The sequence below is a fragment of the Octopus sinensis genome, linkage group LG11, assembly GCF_006345805.1.
Source record: "Octopus sinensis linkage group LG11, ASM634580v1, whole genome shotgun sequence".
In the NCBI taxonomy this organism is placed as follows: domain Eukaryota; kingdom Metazoa; phylum Mollusca; class Cephalopoda; order Octopoda; family Octopodidae; genus Octopus; species Octopus sinensis.
Window position 1 is genome coordinate 49,566,907 of NC_043007.1, and position 24,404 is coordinate 49,591,310.

Below are 24,404 nucleotides of genomic sequence, written 5' to 3' on the forward strand. Positions count from 1 at the left end.
CTGATAGCCTGGTCGGTCACGTGATTACGTGATATATATGCATATATATATATATATATATATATATATATATATATATAGGGGGGGTGACTTTGTGTATAATTTTGTTCACCACTAACTCTTTTCGATCGCTGTTGGTGACCGAGAGAATAAATACCAGGCTTTGAAACACAAGACCTTGAGTCAATGTGTTCGGCTAAATCCCTTCAAAGCGGTACCCCCGGATGACTGCAGTCAAATGAATGAAACAAGTTAAAGATAAAAGATGCAAAAGACAATGATACTAAAAGATACTAAAAGATATCTCATCAAAACATAACGCCCTACAAACCATAGGTAGACTGAGTTGCGATCTATTAGGCAATACAAATATACTGAAATAATCAAATAATGAAAGTTAACATAATAATAATAATAATAATAATAATAATAATAATAATAATAATAATAATACTTAGAGAACTATGCTGGCAGCGCAAGACCAAGATTTGGGCACTAACTGGAGGGGCAGCCTGAGGAATGAACAAGTGCCTCCGCTGTGCCGCATCTGTAATAAAACCTTTCATCTGTAATGAAACCGTTGCCCATATCACGAACGAATGCCCTAGACTTGCCCAAATCCACAAAGTTGTGGTGACACAACGACGGAGCAAAAGTGCTACGTTGGATACTGTGCTAAAAGTGGGAGTTAGAGAGAGGCAAGATGTGGTATAAGCACAAACCCCAGAGAGTGGCAGACTCGGAATTTCCTAATCCAAACAGATCAGGTGGTGGTGCATAACCGACCGGACCTAGAAGTGGACGACAAGATACACCGCATATGCTATATAGTTGATGTTGCATGTCCCTTTGACCCACAAATAGTAAAGAAAGAAGGTGAAAAAATAGATAAATACAACCCGTTTAAGTACGAAATAGCTCGGCTATGGAAAATGAAGAAGGTGAAAATAGTGCCAATCATTGATGGTTCCCTGGAGACAATATAAGAAGACATCAAGAGGAATATCAAGGAAATTGGAATAGAGTGCCCAGTAGGACTGTTACAAAAATGTCCCTCCTTGGTACGGCCAGAAAAATGAGGAGTATTAGATAGTTGAAAAGAACAGATAGCATGGTACCATAGGCTGCAGACAGCAATCCCACTACGCATACAAGACTCCAGTAGTTCCAACAAAACCAGAGATAAAACGGAAATAATAATAATAATAATAATAATAATAATAATAATAATAATAATAATAATAATAATAATAATAGAACAGCCACGAACCATGATAAAACGATGGCAAGAAAAGCCCCTTCATGGTAAATACTGCACTAAACTAAACGCAAAAGAAATAGACAAAGAAAAATCCCAGCAATGGTTGAGAAGCTCAGGACTCAAAGCAGAAACAGAGGGATTTTTAATTGCAGCACAAGACCAAAGCCTCCCCACCAGAAATTACCAAAAACATGTAATGAAAAGAAATATTACAAGTAACTGCAGAATATGTGGAGATGGACAAGAAACAATAAATCATATTATCTCTAGCTGCCCAGTCCTGGCTAAGAAGGAATATATTCACAGACATGACAGAGTTGAAACCTACATACATTGGTAGCTATGCCAACATTATGGAATAACAACAGAAAAAAGATGGTATAGGCACACACCAGAAAAGGTCACAGAAAACGAGAAAGCAACCATACTCTGGGATATGCCGATACACACAGATAGAGAAATTAAGGCCAACAGACCAGATATAGTTGTCAGAGATCATGAAGAAAAAAAATGCTTTCTAATTGATGTATCAATACTGGCAGATGACAACGTGTCTCTAAAAGAAATGGAGAAACTCTCAAAATACAAAGACCTGGAAATAGAGGTAACTAGAATGTGGAATCTGAAAACAGAAACAATTCCTATCATAGTAGGTGCATTAGGCATGATAAAAAAAATATTCAGACAAATACATAATAAAAACACCAGGACTTACAAACACATATAACATACAGAAAATTGCACTACTAGGCACTGAACACATCCTACGCAGAACACTTTCCATACAATAACCATCAGAGCATCACAACAAATCACAGCACATACCCAAGGCACACAGAGCTGCGCTCGGTAGTGAAGTGAAAGCACGCTATAAAAATAAAACTACTGAATAATAATAATAATAATAATAATAATAATAATAATAATAATAATAATAATAATAATAATAATAATCCTTTTTACTATAGGCACAAGTCCTGAAATTTTGAGGAAGGAGGATAATCGATTACATCAAGCCCAATATTAAACCGGTACTTATTTTATCGACCCCGAAAATATGAAAGGCAAAGTCAACCCTAGCGGAACTCAGAATATACAGACGGACGAAATGCCACTAAGCATTTATCCTGGCGTGCTAATGATCCTGTCAGCTCGCCGCCTTAATGATAATGATAATAATAATGCATAATGATGAAGTGCAGTAGCTCTATGAAATCCAAGATAGGTCAAGAAATATAGTGGTCCAAGAAGGCATAAAGATAACTACAGAAATTATAAAAAAGCAGTTAAGAAAATCCCCAAATTGGATGAGTCCAGGACCGGATGGGGTCCGAGGGTATTGGATGAAGAAGCTCAGAGGGCTCCATGAAAGGATAACACAACAGATAGATGAGTGCTTGCAGGAAGGCGCAGTACCCAGCTGGATAACAAAGGGAAAGACATTGTTATGTGCCAAGGATCCTGAAAAGGGAAATGTTGCATCAAACTTTAGATCAATAACATGCCTTCCGCTAACGTGGAAACTAATGCCAGGTGCATTGACCGGTGAACTGTATTAATACTTGGAAAAAAGTGAGCTGCTACTCATTGAACAGAAATGGTGCCGAAAAAAGAGCCGGGGAACGAAAGATCAGCTCTTAATTGATAATCTAATTATCAAGAACTGCAAAAGAAGACATACAAACCTAAGCATGGCATGGGTTGACTACCGTAAAGCATACAATATAATACCACACTCTTGGTTAACAAGAACAATGGAAATGTATGGAGTAGCAGAGAATATTAGAAGCCTTATAGGGAACAGCATGATATATTGGAGAACGGAATTGACAGCAAGGAAGCAAGTATTAGGAGAGATGAAGAATCAAGAGAGGAATCTTCTAGGGTGACAGTGTGTCCCCACTGATATTCGTACTGGGAATAATCCCCCTGAGTGAAATACTGCAGAAAACAAACGTGGGGTTTGATGTGGGAAGCGGTAAGAGAAAACTAAACCATTTGCACTTCATGGACAACATGAAGCTATTAAAAAAAACTGAGGCAGAACTGGACAGCTTAGTCCAGTCTTTGCAGATTTTCTCCAATGATATTAAAATGGTGTTTGGACTCTTAAAATGTGCTACAATGGTGATGAAACGAGAAAAGCTTGTCAGGACAGAAGGCATATGGTTGACAAGTGGTGAAATGATGAAGGCAATTCAATCTCAATCCAGCTATAAGTACCTGGGAATACTTGAGGCAGATGGAGTCAAACACCACGACAAAAAGGAAAAGACAAAAAGATTACCTGCGGCGAGTGAAAAAAATATTGGCTTCAAGACTGAATGCCAGAAACATATGTCGGCAATAAACTCGCGCGCAATCGCAGTAGTTCGATATGTCGCTGGAATCCTGAAGTGGACAGGGGAGGAGCTAAAGAAGATGGACAGGAAGTCAAGAAAGCTCCTAACGATGCCTGGAGCCCATCATCCACGTGTAGGCACTGATCGCCTATACATGAAGAGACACAATGGAGGAAGGGGACTGGTAAGTGGGGAAGATTACGTGCGTATCGAAACTGAGAAATTAATGAGATACCTAGCTCAAAGTAAGGAAACCTTGCTAGCAACAGTTAAGAATGAGGGAGTATTGAAAGCAGAGAAAAAAGGGAAAACAAAGGAAGAAGTACAAAAAGGACTACGCAAGTAGTTACTACGCAATCAGTTCCATGTAGCCACAACAGAAGTTGCTGGGAAAAGAACCCTAAAAAGAGACCGGGAGCACTATACTGTTAGCACAGGACCAAGCTCTGGCCACGATGTCGAGGGTCAAACTGAGGAATGAGCAAGTGTCTCCGATGTGCCGCATCTGGAACAGAGTGGGTGAAACCATTTTCCATATCAAGAACAAATGCCCTAGACTTACCCAAAACCACGTGTTGTGGCGACACGACCAGGTAGCAAAAGTGCTACATTGGAAACTGCGAAAGTAGGGGCTAGACAGAGGAAAGACGCGGTAATGAGCACAAACCGCAGAGTGGCAGAGTCGGAGACTAGCAAAATCCTCTGGAAGTTCCCAAACCAAACTGACCAGGTGCTAGAACATAACATACCGAACCATGTGGTAGTGGACAAGATGCACTACATACGCTATATCATTGACGTTGCATGCCCCTTTGACCCTTGGGAACAATATCAGAAGGCATCGAAAGGAACATATAAGAAATTGGAATACAGTAGAACTGTTACAAAAGGTTTGCCTTCTTAGCACGGCGAGAATAATCTGGAAAGTATTACATAGCTGAAAAGAACGAATAGCATGGTACCGTAGGCTGAAAGTAGTAAGCCCGATACGTATGCAAGACTTCAAGAGCTCCAACAAAACCTGTGATAAAGACAAAATTATAGAAATAATAATGATTTCATTTACTTACCACAAGATTGTGGCGGTTTAGATATAATAGTGAAATGATAAAAAAAAATATAATAAAAAAAGGCGTAGGAGTGGCTGTGTGGTAAGTGTAGCATCTTGGATGTCTTCTACTTATTGCATCGAACCGATAAAAGCCTTGTGAATGGATTGATGGACAGAAACTGAAAGAAGCTTGTCGTGTATATGCTGTCCTTACCTTCGAAAGTGGAGTAGTTGAAGCAAGGACAACTGAAGAAGGGGAATATTCTTTATGGTGTATGTCTCGCATCTCTGGGTTTTTTTTTTCGTTGTCCGAAAAAAAGTTCGTTTCTATGTTTTTGTTTTTGTTTTCTTTTCTCATTGTGTTCAACGTTTTTTTGATGTCCTGTATCCATATATGCATGTATATATACATATATATGTAGGTATGTACATATATGTATGTATATATGCATATATATATATATATATATTATATATATATATATATATATATATATATATATATATATATATATATATATATGCACATATAATATATATAAGGAAACAGTTGGGATTTACCCTAACTACCTATCCCGAACGTTAAAATAATACATCTGTTTGTTGTTTACACACCCGTCTTCGTCTTTTGTTTTTTGGCAAATTCTCACTACACACACGCGCGCGCACACACACACACACACACACACACACACACACACACACACACACATATATATATATATATGTATATCAGCATTTTCCTATTGAAGTACATTTGCTTATCCCATTATCACAAGTAATATATACCCATATTTAGTGACGTATGTAAATGAAGACACAGAGCGAAATTGAGAATTATGGAAATATTATTTGCAGACTTGTTGAATAACAAACCAGGAAAATGGAAAGCTTTGGTATTATTTATTCTCTATTACACGTGCTTCATTTGCTAATAGAAATTATAGAGATTTCCATTTTATATAGACAATCTGGAGTGTATATTAGCAATAATTATAATATAGAATATGGAGACTTATTCATCCGCAAAATTTATTTCCTCTTATTTTATAATTACATACAAAATATTTCATGGTTGTTACGATCTACACGTGTTTTCACTGTACAAAGTACAATCACATGCAACCGGACATGATTTTCTGTGCAGCTTCTTCAGGGTCTTTCCATTTGCTCAGTTTCAAAGCAAACTAAATAGAGTTAACTGTCTGTTAGTTAGGGTTCTGTTGTTATCTATTCCTGCCTCATCATCTTGTTTGGTAATATCACTATTTCTGTTGGTATGTCCGTTTGTCTTGCCACTTCTACTATTTTTACTGGTCCTTCGGAAGTGTGATAGACTTCTCACATTGGTGTGTTGCTATTATCTGCGTGAGGTTAAATCTAGTGGGAAAAGCGAGTCAGACATTGTGCATATTGAATATTTTATGGTATTTGCTAGACTTGGAAAGGTGTTTCTCGATCGCGGTGTAAAACAGCTTCGGAATGTCGGACATTATTTGTTTCCCGAATCCAGTATTACACAAGAGAGTACTCCTGGAATCCCTAGAGATGACGGTAAAATGAATATCACGAGCTAAAGCAAACTAATCTGGTCCATTAAAGATAGGAACCATAGCTTTACCACAGAGTGGGAAATAATCAGTACAGCTAAACCATATCGTGCTGGAGGAGGCAGATATGAGCCGTATATAGATGACATCTGCCAAATCGTGACATAAATTGCTTGAACGAGTCTTCAGAAGCTTGCATAAGTATACCAATACATTTAAGAAATTTAAAGAATTTTCTAGATAACTGGACATCCCACCCACAGTTAGGAGAGAAGGGTAGGATAGAAAAACATAGTAAACTAAAACAATTCATGACCTTCCATAACCAACCCAGTATATATTCTACCCACTTTATGCTATCAAACATTGACTGCACAGCCAGTAAATATATGAAAAATTAAAAAAGTTAACTGACAAGCAATATACTTAGATATAAGGCTGTCAGGTACGCAACTACTACAATACACAAACAAATATGCCAAAACAGAAACATCAGACATGACCTAGTTAGATAGAACACTGACTCCGGACCGCAACGGGTGTGAAATAGGGGTCAACCGCACAAGCTTACACACAGATCAGATTTCAGTTTCAAAACACCTCCACTACCTCCCACTGAACCCTAACTAACAAACAACTAACTTCATTCAACTTTTAAACTGAGAAAATGGACGGATGCCGAAAAAATAAACAGAGAATTATGCACGGTTGCATGTGCAACTGATCGTACTTTGTGCTGTGGAAACACGTGTAGAACGTAAAAGCCATAAAGATATGCTGTAATTATAAAATAAGAGGATGAATAAGTTTCCATATTCAATATCTATATTATAATCTGCTTGTTCGTTCGCCCATTATACATTAGTTGGAGGTGGAGTGAGTGAGTGAGAGAGAGAGAGAGAGAGAGAGAGAAAGAAAGCGAGAGATAGGGGAGGAGTGAGGAAATAAGAGAGGAAGAAGCAGAGAAAAAGGATTAATATTAATACACTAAGTGTGACCAAAAGGTCACATGGTCAGCTGAATGTAGAGGTGAAGGACGGGAGAAGAAGAAGACGAGAAAAAAGAGGGAGAGAAAAGTGTTAACGACGTCCGGCGGGGAAGGAATACTTATTACGTGGTTAAGGAAAGGTAGATAGAGAGAGATGGATAAGGGAAGCAATTATATTAAGAGATAGAGAGAGAGAGAGAGAGAGAGGCAGATAGCGGTGATGGTTGTTGTTGTTGTTGTGGTGGTGGTGGTGGTAGTGGTGGTTGTGGTAGTGGTGGTGGTGTGTTGATACCGAAAAGTAGTTTTTTATTGAACTATTTTTTTTATAGCGACCATCGCTGAAAGTATGCGCTTTAGTGCAATTATCTATCGTCTGCTCGCTTGAAAAAAATTGATATTTGCTTATAAGGACTAAATTAGCCTAAACTCTGGATTCAAAATAAACACTGTTGCAAGTGGTTCGGAAAAGGATTCGCAGATGTAGAGTACGAAGATATGATAAAAAAGCCAAAAGGATAACACCAACGGAGACGTGAGGAATTGAAAGGAAACGAACGTCAAGAATATCAATGTGGAGGCGCGTGGCTTAGTGGTTAGGGTGTCAGCATCATGATCGTAAGATTGTGGTTTATTTTCCTGGACCGGGCGATGCGTTGTGTTCTTGAGCAAAACATTTCATTTCACGTTGCTCCAGTCCACTCAGCTGGCAAAAATGAGTAACGCTTCGATGGACTGGCGTTTTGTCAAGCTGGGGAACACATACGCCATTGAAGATGGGAAACCGGGCCCATGAGCCTGGCTAGGCTTGAAAAGGGCGACGTTTAAACTATGAACGCTACAAAAATGCAAATCATCCATTCTTTCTTAAATAGGTCTTCTTAAATTTTTCCTTCTGTGGAACTTATACGGGTCCCACTATCGTCATAATTATTGCATATTTGTGTATATATAGAAGCAATTATGCGTATATACAAATTAGATGCATAAAATATATTAAATATATTATACTAATATATTTAATCTATTTAATGTAACTAATTTGTTTATCCGCATAATTGCCTCTAAATTCGGTCAACTTGATCCTCTTATAGCCTTTCTTGACCTTTACAATCGATCCCCTTTAAAGACATCGGAGTCTGAATCTTTTGAACAGTATAAAGTGTCGTCTGTATGTTTGTGTGTGTGTATGTGTGTGTGGTTGTGTGTGTGTTTGTGTTTGTTTGCCCTCCCCCACCACCACCACTTGACAACTGGTGTTGATGTGTTTACGTCCCCGTAAAACAGACCGCTAAAATAAATACCTAGGTTAAAATAGTAAGTACTGGAGTCGATTCGTTCGACTAAAAATTTCTTCAAGACGGTACTCCAGCATGGCCTCAGTCTAATGACTGAAACAAGTGTGTGTGTGTGTGTGTGTGTGTTAAGAGGTTGAATTAAAAATACTGTAGATAAATTTTATAACCTGTTGAAAAGCTCCACCTAAAAATCGAAGCGCTGCGAAGACCCATATGTTTGGTGAGAGTGCACTTCCGGACGCACATAGCATGAGGAAAAATGTACACCCAACATGAACTGGTTTCCGACCTATTTTATCTGCAAAGGCCGTAAATATCAAAGCACCAGCTCCTTGGCCTGCAGTAAATAAAGATTGTGTTAATTCCGCCAAGCCGTCTTTATCACAAACCAGGTTCCACTGTAACGAAAACAAAGGAAGTGAGAGATACGTAATAGTTTTCGATTTTATGCCAAAAATACATGTAATAGAAAAACATATTGAAATTTAAAAGATATCTGGATGATGATAAGAACAAGATAAGTCAAAGAGAGCATCAGCAAAATTCTAAACGAAGAAACTTGTAAGATGTTTGCTTCCCGACTACATATTTCGGGATTCAATTCCATTACGTGGCATGTTAACTATATATATATATATATATATATATATGTGTGTGTGTGTGTGTGTGTGTGTATGTATATATATATGTATATATATAGTAGAGAGAGAGAGAGAGAGAGAGAGAGAGAGAGAGAGAGAGAGAGAGAGAGAGGGGGGAGAGAGAAAGAGAGACAGGGGGGGATAAGAAACGGAGCAATTTACAGCGGGAAGTGGATCATTGGTCATTATTTAATTAAGATGAGAGTATGTTTGCAGCTGTTTCTGCATATCAAGCTGAGGTAAATTCGAATTTACCTCGTTACAGTTGATAGACGTTTCAGAACGATTCTATGGCAAGGGTCACATAGAAGAAAAATAGAAAGAAAATTTAAAGAAAGGAAAGGAAAAAGGAAAAAAATATTTCGTTTTTGGATTTGGTTTGCAAGATTCTTTATATTGGTTGTGTTTGGAGAGAGTCATTTTCTTTTTGTGCCTTATAATGTAACACTCACCGGTAAAATTTCCACTTATTTCTTATTTTTATTTTCCTAAAATTTTCGTTACGTCTTGCAACCTTTTCAATAGTCTTGACTCTTTAATCATGCCACGTACAAAGAAGCCTTGGAACTGTCCGAATTTCAAAGAGGCCTTGTTGTGGATCAATCTGATGGTGGAATTAATGTAAGAAAAGTGTGGAGGAAAATCTTCGTTGCAAGGCATCTGGCATAAAAGAACAAATTGATGTCAGTCCCAGAAGAGCTGTCAGATATTTCTACAATTTGGCTACTATTGTAGAGCAGCAAGAAGGAAGCCATTTCTTCGACAAGCCAATATCAAGCGGGGAAAATATTAGGCCAGTGAGATGGTGGAGAGGCCACTAGCATTTCGGTACACTGTCATATTCTCTGATAAGTCTAGATTTGCTGTATTTTCTGGCAGTGGTCGCGGGCGGGTCTGGAAACTCAAAAATTTGACATGAAAAGATTACAGCAAACTATGAAATATGGTGGCTATTCTGTGATGCTCTGGGGAGCAATTTGGAACAATGGTCGATCAGAGCTGGTGGAGTGTAAGGGAAACATAAACTCAGATAAATATTTGTCTATATAGCGGAAAGAACTCGTTCCATCTTCTCTAGTGGTGAAATGATTACCAAAGACTCGTTATTTGTGGAAGACAGGGCTCCTTGACACACGCCTAAAATGACCCAAGATTGGTTGGAAGACAGTGGTATTAAAAAGCTTCCATGGCCAAGCCTGTCACTAGATATGAACTGAATACCTCTGAGGCATAATGGACAGGACACTTCATAGAAAGAACAAGAAAGTATCCTCAAAGCGAGACTTTTGAGATTACTGTATGAAACTTGGCAAGATATTCCTCAAGAGAATATTCGTCATCTGATCAGTAGCATGCTTAATAAGGTCCTTGCAGTGAAAAATGTCTACTAAATATTAGATATATAATAATTAATAAATAATAAATAAATAATTTGAAATTATAATTTCAGATTTAAATAATTTAAACGATTGTCTATTTACTTCTGTCATGTCTATATACGTAATAATATGATGATGATGATGATGATGGGTTTCCTTAATGTTAGAGCAAACCCACTTCTACTCAATTATTGGCTAAGCCAAAACAAATCACCAGTCCAGCGTGTAATTGAATCGAACCCGGTATCCATAGTAACAAAAGAAACTTCATAACTAAAAAGCCATAAGTGCTTACTTGAGTTGTTTATTCTTGAAAATTCAGTTGTGTTGGTCTTAGAACATTTCCCATAAAAGAGTTAAGTTCTCTAGAGGAATAAAGGGAGCAGCTCGCCGCCATAATTTGGTGGGAGAGGGTAAGTCACATCGACCCAAGTATTTGACTGGTACTTATTTTATCGGGTCTGAAAGGATGAAAGGCAAAGTCGACTTCAGTGGAATTTGAAATCAGAACGCAAAGGCGAACAAAATATGACCAGCCTCGTATTCAGGAAGTTTAGGGATCTGTTCTACATGGGGAAAACGACAGGAAACTCCTTCGGTGTGACAAAGCTAACGACGAGCCCTCTCTGTAATCTAATGACCTGTTAGAAATAGCAGACTAACCTCCCTCAAATCACACTATACCGTTTTAAAAATATGAAGGGATAACTATAACTATATTCCTATATAACTATATTAACTATTGGATAACTATATTCCTAGATAAACTACGTTTGAGTAAAGGTCTGATTGATCATGATGAGAATGATTTAGACAGAAATACTCGATCTGGGTTGTCTGGTCGCTAGACAGCAAAAACATTTCTCTTTCAATATCTAATATAATTTTAACCGTTGAAAGATATGTCTGAAAGCGGATGTGTTAATGAGACAGAAAGGAAGAGAGGTGTAGGGGAAATAATATCTAAAATATTAACATTCTTACCTCTATCACAAAAGAGATATCTTTATTTGCTGAGTAGTTGTGTCCATTAATACAGGAGAGCTCATCTGTAATATTTTTCAAGCCACGAAATATGTTAATGTGACACTTCTCATAACTGATGTCATCGTATGATGTCACGTTGTATATGGACAGTTGTTCCTCCGAGAGATCCTTGCATTGATGTTCTGGAGTGTAACCTGAAAAGAAAATGCTATTTCTTAAACTTAAAGTTCCTTTTATTTTATGTCAAAATGTCTGAGATAAGTAGTCTTATAATTTTCTCAGATTTTTAACCCCATCTTCAAATATGAAACTACTGCGTTTTCCTCAATTTCGTCTCCAATCATCTCAAAGCATTCTATTCCTGGATGTGTGCAGAATAATAGACCGGATCCATACCAGAAAATTTAATTTATTTCTCTTTTTAAAAAATATTAATTCTCTTTGTTAACCGCCTTCTCGTAATGTAAAATTTGAAGTAGCCTCCGTTCAGTTGGACGCTTGGAGATTAATGCTTGTACAAAGAGTACGTTTCAAGGAAGATTAATTAAAGAGTTTGTGCAGGGGATTTTGCATTGTGAGATGAAGAGCTAAAAAAGAAGAGAAGGTGTTGGAATGAGAATTGTAGAGTATGTGCTGATTGGGATGTGTACTCTTATTGGTTAGCAGTTGTGTTGAATGCGAGCTGTGAGTGTATGGAGGGATAATTTCATATCATGTTTTGTGTATTTAAGATATGATATTGAAAGTGTTATTTGGAGTGCGGTTTGTATCAAACAGTAAACATGTTTTGACTGCGTGTAATGTTGTCTTCCTTGTAGAATATCTTGACCGTCGGACAAAACGCTTTGCTTTATTCCGTTGCGATACGTTACATTCTGATTTTACATATCGTCAAAGTTAACTTTGTCTTTCATTCTTTCGACATCGATAAAACAAAGTACCAGTCAAATACTGGGATCGATGTAATAGACTAACCTCCTGCTTACATAACTGTCTTAGGACAGCGAGCAGGCAGAATCATTAGTTTGCCAGGGAAAAAACATGCATTGTGGTATTTTTTCAGTCTCTTTACGTTCTGAGTTCAAATTGTTCCGAGGTCAGTATTGCATTTCATGTTCTCGGAGTCAATAAAATAAAGTACCTGTCAATTACCGGGGTTGGTGTAATCTACTTGTCCCACCTCTATAAAAATTTCTCGTGCGACAGTTAGAAAAAATATAACAAAGCTATTATAAGCTAATTTATTAAGCAGAGATTTGGGGAGACAAGTTTCCTCAAATTTCAATAATCTTTCTTACACCATTTGTGTCTTTTGCTTTGTATAGTCGTACCTCGTCTTGTTACTGCTGTAGTATTGTCTGTATTTATGGAGAAATCCCATAAATACTGAAGTTATCATTCACCATACTGGAACTGAAGCATATTTATACCATTTTTCCATCACTTTAAATTCACACACTTAGCTAACATCTTACTGCACTCTTTCATAGATATAATCATGCCTGCATTGAACATCTCTTTATACTAGTTTACTGTACTTAGTTTCGAAATGGTTAATACTTTCGTCCCCTTTTCCACATATTCTGTATTTACTCTCTCATACGATTTATAACTCTTTCTATCAAGTTTGGTCTAATGGCTTGTTCTTTTGTGTCTATAATTGGTGATTCGGTGTCTCGTCCCAGGTTTCCATCAGTCAAACACCACTATTGTTAGCGTTCTTTCTTCTGAGTATCGTCGCAAGTTCACACATGAAATAATTCTTGTGTTGTTTTGAATTCTTGAACATGGACACTGCTCACTGCAATGTCTCACAAAAAGAGGGGCTTTCTCTGAACCCATCATAACATCGATGTTTCTCTGGTTAAAGGTGGGAAAGCAGAGAGTGTGTTTATATACATTCATGACTAAAAAGATACCCAAAATGATTAAGGGAGACTTGGCCATTGTCTGGGTAAGTGTCTTTTGCGCAGAAGAAGGAAAAGCCTACGGAGCCAATAACCTGACATTCACAGAGATTGTGCGGAAAATACTCACTCATATGCTTGTGCATATCAAAAAGTTCCAGGACTAGTTATATTGAATAAAAAACAAGAACTTATCTACCTAAGTTTTAACATCGAAATAGTCACCTTGCGCAGCAATGCACCGATCTCAGCGTTCCTGCCATTTTTTGGAATCCAGTCGTTTTCCGTAAGCGAGTCTGAGACCTTCTGCGATTTGCTCTGGATTTCGACAATGGTGTTAAAACGGCGACCTCTGAGCTGTATTTTCGTCTTGAGAAAGCGATGGAAGTCCGTAGGTGCCAAATCTGGTGAATGAGGCGGGTGCAGAAGCGATACCATGTTGCTTTTGGCGAGAAACTCACGAGTGAGGAGAGCTCGATGACAGGGTGGATTGTCGTCATAAAGAATTCAATTCTTCGCTTTCCACAGATCCGGTCGATTTTGCCGAATGCCCTCCCTCAAAAGCTTCAAAACTTCGCAGTAGAACTCTCGATTGTCGGTGTCGAACTGTGGGACGAATTCTCGATGTACAATACCACTTTTCCGGGGGTGACGCTTGTAGCAGATCTTTCAGATAGCTCATAATCTTCCAGGGTCGTTCTTCTCCTTTCGAAGTTCCAGTACCACTCAAAACATTGCATGCGACCCATTGCCTCTTTCCCGTAAGTTTGCCAAAATATGCTCAATGTCTCTGCAGCAGACTTTCCAGGTTTAACGCAACATTTTACGTTGGGTTTTTCTTCCTGTCCATGACAGAATCATAGACTACAGCATATACGCGATAACAAAATCTCAAATCTCACCATTTACGAAGTAAACATAGTAATGTCACTCAGCACACTGACTTATTTATGTCACTGCTAGCTCTCATTGTGCACGCAACGGTGTGCTGTCACTGCTGGCACGCTACTGAACAAGTCCCGGAACTTTTTGGTTGCTCAACATGATAAAAGTGTCACCATTAGAGGTATAGCAAATGATTGTGGCCCTTCGTTTGACACCTGTTTGAAGTCATGGATATGTACTAAACGTATAGATAAAGAGAAATCATACGTGGTCGGGAGGTGATCAACATTGACTTGCCAGCCCTAAGGCCCACAATGCTAATCTAGATTCTATACCTTGTTGTAGGCTCTGAATTTAAGGCAATGTGACTGATGGTGTAGGATAGAAAACCCAGTTGTTATACTTGTGACAGCAAAAGCCACTTGAAGACTGATCAGGGTTTTTCAGGTTGATGTTCTGGTTGACCGGTTGCAGATCCGAAATGGCCGAAATTTGTTCCTCGTTTCAGGTTTCAGACGGAAACGTTGACAAAACACTCTGTCCCATCTATGAAAGTGGAAGAAATCAACTCAGGCCCGATCTAAAAAAAACGATAACTATGTAAATAGTCTCCCTACCATAACTAGAAACAACAGTACCAATCCATCGTCTTCTGACGAAAGGAATCGGAAACAAATTTGCAAGCAGTAGCAGAAAACACATTGAAGGTGGGCGAAAGACTTTGATTAGGCCATCCGTTTCAATTTAATAAGTGGAGAAAACCATTTCATTATTCAGTTACTTCGTAGCAAAAATAATAAAAATTCCTCCATGAATTTATGCTCGAGTTATTCATTTAGTCGTTAATAATAATAATAATAATAATAATAATAATGATGATGATGATGATGATGATGATGATGATGATGATAATAATAATAATAATAATAATAATAATAATAATAATAATAATAATAATAATAATAATAATTAATTCGTTTATTGGCCACAAGGGCTAACAAAAATCAATTAAAACATAAAAGGATAAAACACGACGAAAGTTACAAAAGGTTTTGTCCGTTTGAAAAAAGTTCATGTACAAAAGCAGGATAACAACGAAATATAAGTAACAATTAAAACTCCCAATAGGGGGAGGCGCTTCGAAGGTTACTCGTGGAAAAACTCATAAAAGCCACTGGAGCCTCGTCAAAAGAGGGGTAGAGAGCCCCTTTCTCCTTTTATAATTCCTTTTAATTTTTCACAGGTGTATCCTCAGAATTGGTCCGTTCATACTGGCCATTCTTGCAACATTCACCCACCTTTCAATAAGCTTGCTACCAGACAGCACTTCCCTCTCTACTCTCATCTTCCTTTTCAAGTGAAACTTGAAAAAGTTGATGAGGGCTTAGCCAAAGAAGAAAGTGTCTGACCTTAGCCCTTTCAAACGGGTCCACCATATCACCTCTTTCGCTACAGCCACTAGGCAAAGGAAAACTGCCTTGCCCTCCCAGTTAAAGGAGGCCAGCGAGGCAATCCTCACTATGGATTCAGCTGATAGCCGGATCCGTCCTATACGCGACAGTAGCTGTTTGACATAAACCCATAGTTCAGCAATACTCGGGCACTGGACGAGTGCGCGCAGAACCGTTTCGTCGTCCTGGGCGCATCTCGGGCAGGCCCGTCTGACGGCACATCCTTGCCGGTAGAGTTTATCCCGAAGAGGTAGCACTGCCAGGCGAAGGACCTTTGGAGATTATCCATTGGCCCCAGCCCGAAAGTTCTCCCGAACAGACTGTTTGGCTCGTTATCGTCAACGCCTAGAGTTTCCCCGAGAACGTTGTCGCACTTTTCTTCCGCTAACCCTCTATAAAACGCTAGAGTGGAACCACTACCAATCGCATTGCCCGCTTGGTGGAGGGTGGAGAGAGCTTGACGGCACTCGAGGTGCCAAGCGCCCTTTCTCGGTCTGCGTTTGATCCAAGACTACAACTCTGTCAAAGAGACAAGCTGCGGGAAGTCGCGTCTGACAAAAGATGACCACACCTGTTCACCGTCTAGGAAACACTTGAGATGCCGTATCCTGAGCGCATGTCTGCGCATCAGTAACCACGGCATGCCAAGGCCTCCGTTCAGCGGCCGTTAATAATAATAATAATAATAATAATAATAATAATAATAATAATAATAATAATAATAACCCTTTCTACTATAGGTACAAGGCCTGAAATTTTGGGGGAGATGACTAGTCGATTACATCGACCCCAGTGTTTCATTGGTACTTAATTTATCGACCCCGAAAGGTTGAAAGGCGAAGTTGACCTTGGCGGAATTTGAACTCAGAAAATGCAGACAGACGAAGTGCCGCAAATCATTTCGCCCGGTGCGCTAACAATTCTGTCAGCTTGCTGCCATAATTTGGTGGGAGGAGGTAAGTTGATCACATCGACCCAAGTATTTGACTGGTACTTATTTTATCGAGTCTGAAAGGATGAAAGGCAAAGTCGACCTCAGTGGAATTTGAACTCAGAATGTAAAGGCGGACAAAATGCCGCTAAGCATTTTGGCCGGCGTGCTAACGATTCTGCCATGTCGCCTATAATAATAATAATAATAATAATAGTAGTAGTAATAATAATAATAATAATAATAATAATAATAATAATAATAATAATAATAATAATAATAATAATAATAATAACACACTCAAAGAGTTCAAGACACACACACTCAAAGAGTTCAACCAACACAAACCTCACCTCGGCTCTATTGTTAACCAAATATGAAAGTATTATTTGACAGGCAAGAACTCTGGCGTTGTAGACAGTCAGCCAGCCAACCACCAAGCCAGCCAACGAGACAGACAGACACTACTGCGATGGTGATAATGATAAAAAACAAAAATAACAATAATAAGATACTGCTGTGACTACACATAAAACAATATCATTGATGATGATGGTGGTGATGGTGATGATGATAATGATAATGGTAATGGTGGCGATAATGTTGATAGTGATAATAATGGTGATGATAATAATAAGCCGACTACGGCTGCTATAATGGTACGATTATAATTGTAACGGCAATGATGGCCGTCTCCCCACGAGCCAATCAAAGCTAAAAAAATGATAACATTATCGTAGCACCAAAATGTTTTTGGAAACTAAAAGGAAAACTAAATCAGTATACCAAATCGCTTGTCCTATGGTTAATCTGGAAGCGCGTCCCCCAGGGAAGAGCCAGCCTGGGATCGAAAAGTCATCAACTGGCACAAACTCTTCTCCGAATACGGACATGGATGGTCACTTGAACGGGAAATCCCCCAACTCGAGCCCTCCAAGTTCACCACCACAACCACCACAGAAAGAAAAATGTAAGCGGAACAAATGGACCCGAGAAGAGTATAAAGAAGTAATATACGCTTATTACTATGCATTAGGTAGGCCATCTCAAGAGAGACACACCGCAAACTCTTACAGTATATGGAGAACACGGACTCAAGACAGTAGGCCCTATTTGGACGAGAACAAATTAGCAAATGTGAGGAGGGATATCCTTAGAAATAACAGACTCACAGACAGTGAAATAAGCGCGATCAAGCACGCAAAGGAAAATGACATAAATATAAGACACAAAGGAAATGAAGAATCAGATGAACAGTATAGCCCGCCACGAAGCTTAATTGAAAGACTGCCATCTGACCAAAGTACGCAAAGGCCTGAAGATACAAGAAATTCTATTGTACCTGTTAAAGATAGCCAGGAAGACGATAAAACAACAGTAACTGAAGATCTCGCATTTGCTGAAGAACACAGAGAGTCTATGGCAGAAATGAGGCAGGAAATCCTGAATACGCTTGAAGTTGTAAGATATACAAGTATGAATGATAGAGAACCACTTCATAAACTCTCAAATACAAACCAAAATAAAAAACAAATCCAAATTGGCTACTATGTAAAAAATGAAATAATACAAGAATTAAAACCTGATTTTACTGAGTTAAATGAAATTATTTACGCTTCTTCTAGGGCAATTGAAACCAGATGTATGCCCCTGAAAAAACAAAGAAAACCAAACCTGGGAAGTAATCAAACCTGGAGAAGTAAAATTGAAAAAGAGATTGAATTTATGAGAGGGGAAATATCAATATTAAATGAACTAATATGTGGAAATGATGTAAGATCCAGAACAGGAAGAAAGATGAAGAGAAAATTTGGATCCTCACCAAGAGAAGAACTGATATCAATAAAAGAAACGCTGAAACAAAAAGTCCAAGCAAAAGCCCAAAGAATACGAAGATTTGAGAAGAGAAACAAGTTTTACAAGCAAAATAAGCTGTTCACATCCAATGCCAACAAATTCTACAGAGAAATAGGGAAGGAGAAAGTAACCGTTAAAGACCCCCCTCCCATGGAAGAAGTTCAAATCTTTTGGAAAAGGATTTGGAGTGACAAGAAGACGTACAACATAAATGCAGACTGGATTATACAAACTGAAGGATCCTACCAAAATTTACAACAACAAGCATGGGAGGACATCACAATAGCAGACCTAAGAAAGGCACTCACGAAGGCTCATAATTGGAAATCCCCCGGTAAAGATAGGGTGCCGAATTTCTGGCTCGCATCGCTCCCATGCGCACACGGCAAGCTAGTTCAGCTGCTCAATGGAATTATGAGAGACCCAAAGAAAACACCTGAATGGTTAGCAAGTGGTATTACTTACCTACTCCCAAAGAATAACGAAACCAACCTTCCAAAAAACTATCGGCCTATAACCTGTCTATCCACCACGTATAAAATCCTAACATCTATCCTGGCGGAGAAAACATATGCATTCATGGAGAAGAACGATATTTTCCCCATTGAACAAAAAGGGTGCCGCCGAGGCTCTTACGGATGCAAAGATCAACTGCTAATTAATCGTATGATCCTTGAGGACTGTCACAACAAGCGCAGAAATCTCAGCTCCGCATGGATTGACTATAAAAAGGCCTTCGACAGTATACCGCATCCATGGATCTTGATATCGCTGGACATCTTCAAAATTTCCCCTGTGATTTCAAACTTCCTGAAGCACAATATGTCGTTGTGGAATACGAATCTCCAATTATACCACTCTAATGGAGTACTTGCCTCAGAAAATATAAACATCAACTGTGGAATTTTTCAAGGTGACTCACTTTCACCTTTAATATTCTGCATAGCCCTAATACCCCTTACAAGTGAATTAAACAGAACAGGGTATGGGTATAAAATTGCCAATAAAAAAATAAGCCATCTATTTTATATGGATGACTTAAAACTCTATGGTAAAGACAATAATGAACTTGAAGGCCTATTGCGCACTGTGAAAGCATTCAGCGATGACATCGGGATGGAGTTTGGGCTTGAGAAGTGTGCCAAGGCCACTTTCCAGAAAGGGAAAGTGAAGACCACAAATTCAGTCGTGTTAGATGTTGACACAGTCATAAGAGAGCTTGAGCAAGAACAAACATACAAATATTTAGGGATAAATGAAGGCTCTGGTATTCAGCATGCAAGCATGAAAGAGAAGATCAGGAAGGAATGTTATAGGAGAGTTCGTGCAGTCCTGAAATCTGAACTAAATGCACGTAACAAGGTGTTAGCTATAAATTCCTTAGCAGTTCCAGTTGTTACTTATAGCTACAATGTGTTGAACTGGAATATGAGTGAAGTAAAGAATATAGATAGGAAAATACGCAAGCTGCTGAGTTGTAATAGGATGCACCACCCAAAGGCAGACGTAGATCGCCTTTACCTTCCCAGAGCCCAAGGAGGTCGAGGCCTGATCCAATTTGAACTAGCTTACAAAACAACCACAATTGGACTGGCCAAATATCTCGAAATAACGAATGACTGGATGCTAAATCTCGTGGAAAATCACGAGAAACGAAAGAAGCTTCATTCTATCATAAAGGAAAGCAAAAAATTTGCTATTGATCTCGAGCAGGATATCCAAACAGAACAACCCGAGGGAAGTACGGCAACTATTGTTGCAAAGAAGGTGAAAAAAATGGCAACGAAAAAAGCGCACGAGCAATTGGCTGATAGGTGGGAGGAGAAACCTCTGCACGGCAAATATGTGGCCCGCAGCAAATAAGCTGATGTTGACCAGAAGCAAACCCATCAGTGGCTACGGAGCTCAGGGCTAAAAGCAGAGAGCGAAGGTTTCATCCTGGCTGCTCAAGATCAAAGCTTATTAACCCGGAACTACCAGGCCAATGTGATGAAAAATGGAGCAGACCCAAAATGCCGATTCTGCAACGACATGATTGAAATAGTGGACCACCTAATCTCTGGATGTAAAGTCTTAGCACCAGTGGAGTATAAATTAAGACATAACAGAGTTGGTCAATATCTACACTGGCTAATAAGTCGGCATTACAATATCAAAACTGCCGACAAGTGGTATAATCACCACCCTGAGGCTGTAACTGAAGGAGAAAATGTAACCATTCTGTGGGACTTTCCAGTACATACAGACCGAACCATCAAGGCCAATAAACCAGATATTGTTGTGAAAGACCAAAACAACAAAGTTTGCTTATTGATCGACATGAGCATCCCCTGTGATCATAATATCTCAGCGAAAGAGTTTGACAAGCTCAGAAAATATAAAGACCTACTCATTGAAATTGAGAAAATGTGGCATCTCAAGGCGGTTACAATACCAGTGATCGTAGGAGCACTAGAAATGATCAAGAAGGGAACCGAAAATTATATGAGAATGATCCCTGGCTTACCATCCCTGCAAGATGTGCAAAAGATTGTCTTAACTGGTACATCACACGTATTGAGAAGAGCATTGTCGATGTGAGAACTGTTGCTGCCCCTGTATTTTAATTTAACTTTAAAAAAAAAATGAACGAACTATTGAGTTTGGTTTAATGGCCTACCAATGTATACTATGAGTTTCTTTGCCCTAGGAGTCGGGAAGACACTCGGCAAGAAATGGAAGCAAATTTGAAAGAAGAAAAAAAAAGTAATAATGATAATAATAATAATAATAATAATAATAATAATAATAATAATAATAATAATAGATCCAGCTTGAACTTTCGTACAAAACCACCACAATCAGACTGGACAAGTACCTTGAAGCAACAAACGATTTGAAGCTAAAACTTGTTGAAAAACATGAAAGACCGAAAAAACTTCACTCTATTCTTAAGGAGAGCAAAAAATTCGCTACTGATCTCTTAGATACCTACCAGATTGATCAGGTTGAAGGAAATGCGCCAACTGCTACAGCAAAGAAAATAAAATTAATTGCTAAGACAAAAGCACATGAAAAATTAGCTAGCAGATGGGAACAGAAACCTCTGCATGGTAAGTATGTGGTCCGTAGCAAACAAGCTAATGTCGACCAGAAACACACGCACCAATGGTTGCGAAGCTCAGGGCTAAAAGCAGAGAGTGAATGTTTCATATTAGCTGCTCAAGACCAAACGCGGAACTACCGGAACTACCAAGCCAATGTGATAAAAAATGGAGCTGATCCAAAATGCCGATTCTGTAACGATGAGATTGAAACTATAGACCACCTAATTTCAGGGTGTAGAGTCTTAGCACCTGCAGAATATAAAGCAAGACATGACAGAGTCGGCCAGTATTTACACTGGACAATATGTCGGCATTATAAAATCAAAACCGCTGACAAATGGTATAAACATCATCCTGAAGCTGTGACTGAGGAAGAAAATGTGTCGATTCTATGGGACTTCCCCGTGATGACCGACAAAACTATAAAAGCTAATAAACCGGATATTATTATAAAAGATCAGACAAAAAAGGTGTGTTTATTAATTGACATGAGTATTCCTTACGATCACAATATAGCGACGAAAGAATTTGACAAGATCAGTAAATATAAAGACTTGCTAATAGAAATTGAAAAAAATGCGGTATCTCAAAACGACTACAGTACCAGTGATTGTAGTATCTCTAGGAATGATAAAAATAGGTACTGAAACCTATTTGAAAATGATACCAGGCTTACCATCCCTACAGGAAGTGCAAAAAATCTTGTTAACTGGAACGGTTCATGTACTGAGAAGAACATTATCGCTCTGAAAACGACATCCACTTATAAATTTATTTATTTATTAATTTTTTAAATACATGTTTTACCTGTGAATTTGCGTGTGTAACCTGGGAATGCATACAATGAGCTTCTCTGCCCTAGGTGTACGGAAAACACTCGGCGAGAAACGGAAGAAAATTTGAAGAAAGAAGAATATAAATAATAATAATAATAATAATAATAATAATAATAATAATAATAATAATAATGAATTCCGATCATATATAGCATTTCGGTCTAAACTGGACTTCTTCATCGTGAAGCTAAATTTATGACTCTGAGGATGAAAACAGGTGAAATTCTTCAGATAATGAGAAGGTTAATGACTGAATGAATGTATTCGCGCGATTTTCTTTTACCAAATCAGAAAGATAGATAGATAGATAAATATTTCGCATGATAGTGAGAATACAGTGTACATTCCCGTTTTTACTGCTATAAACTTTGATAAATTTGTTTTGAGTAAAGCACGCCATTTCACGCTGCGTCATTCCTACAGCTGAAAACGAATACCAGCCGAGTGCTGATGCAGCCCAACACCACTTCGACTGTCACATCCTCTATCTTCGCTGAGCCAAGTGTGGAGGGCCCAGAGAGTGTCTCTCATAGACAACCAAAGGAGTCAGCGAAAGCACGGTACATTTATATGACGAGTATGGTGGAAACTGAGACCGCTGATGTTTGGTTTAAGAAATATATGGAATTTTATGATTATTTTATTCACCCCAAAATAATTTAGATATAATCTACAGGTGACTGGTATAGTGAGTAAAATGAGGTCGATGATCGTAAAATAAATGAAGGCACTTTATTACTTCTTTCTTTGTCTGTCCCCGCCTACAGTGGAGCTCATATCCGAAAGGAATGTAAATATGGTGTCACCCAAGTTATTTCGCGCGATTTCCATTCTATTCTATTGTCGACTACTACAATTTCACTGGATCTGGTGGGAGCATGGTTCAAGGGAGAAGCGGACTTCAGACAATAACCTATCTTAAATATGCTCTCAGACAACAATACTCGTTCGATGGAAAATTTTGCGGACATTATTTAACAGTTGGATTCGATCCCACGTTTTGCCACTTAGAAATCACAAGTGGATCATGTGCACAATCCTATGATACAACAAATTTAAAATCAGTAAATTTTGATTTCCTCTCTATTTCCATTGTGAAACTTGCATCGAATATCGTGTGCTGAAAATATCTTAGGAATTATTATTAATTTTTCGCAGGACACAAGGTTTCCAATCTTGTGGGAAGGTAAATTCAATAAAATCTGTTCAATTCCTAATTGGTATTTATTTTATCAGCTCTTGAAGAATAAATGACAAGGCGAACCTAGAGAGATTTGAGCATACAATGTAAGTTACAACGTAACTAAATAAAGGTATATCAAATTAAAAGCTACTGTGTTATGTATACAATCATGCTTATATAGATATCTGCACACATGACTGCAAACAGCTACGCATACTTAGCTATATACACATGTACAGATCTAAACGCACTTACATATACGCGCGCGTACACACACACACACACACACACACACACACACACATATATATATATATACATATACACGGACATACGCTCACACACATCTATAAGGGAGCGTGTGCGTATATTTTCAATGAAGATTAACGGACTTTTCTGGTAGTTAGGCACCTTATCCAAGGGAGATTAATCTGCTGTCTACTTTACTCTAGTTTTATGATAATGAAGCATCAAGACAACACGCTACCTTAAATGTATTCCCAGACAAAAAATATTCGTTCCATGTATAATTCTTTGTACATTATCTAATTTGTTGAGAGCAAATAAACATCTAAGAAGAGGAAAACTAATTTTCATCTTCGAAGACTGATGCAACAGAACCCTGCCCAAAACAACTAACAGCTTACAAGGACTCACTTTATTCTGTAATTTCTCCCACTAGTTTCGGTCTGTGGTTAAGACCAGATTGCTATATTTTTGAATATGTTCGATATTTCCCTTCTAATTTTGGTACGAGGCCAGCATTTTTGAGGG

The 24,404-nt window shown here is 38.4% G+C and overlaps 2 protein-coding genes across 4 annotated transcripts in view; both read right to left on the bottom strand.

Annotated features, from left to right (window-relative positions):
* Positions 1 to 24,404, bottom strand: part of LOC115217630 (organic cation transporter protein-like) — a 205,404-nt gene that overhangs the window by 146,398 nt on the left and 34,602 nt on the right. The window lies entirely within an intron of this gene.
* Positions 1 to 24,404, bottom strand: part of LOC115217302 (organic cation transporter-like protein) — a 60,565-nt gene that overhangs the window by 27,878 nt on the left and 8,283 nt on the right. For both annotated transcript variants that reach the window (XM_036507490.1, XM_029786950.2), the window contains exons 2-3: positions 11,492 to 11,688; positions 8,655 to 8,885 (exon numbers count right to left, since the gene is read on the bottom strand). In XM_036507490.1, coding sequence (XP_036363383.1) covers positions 8,655 to 8,885; positions 11,492 to 11,688 — 428 coding nt within the window. The remainder of the gene's footprint in view (positions 1 to 8,654; positions 8,886 to 11,491; positions 11,689 to 24,404) is intronic.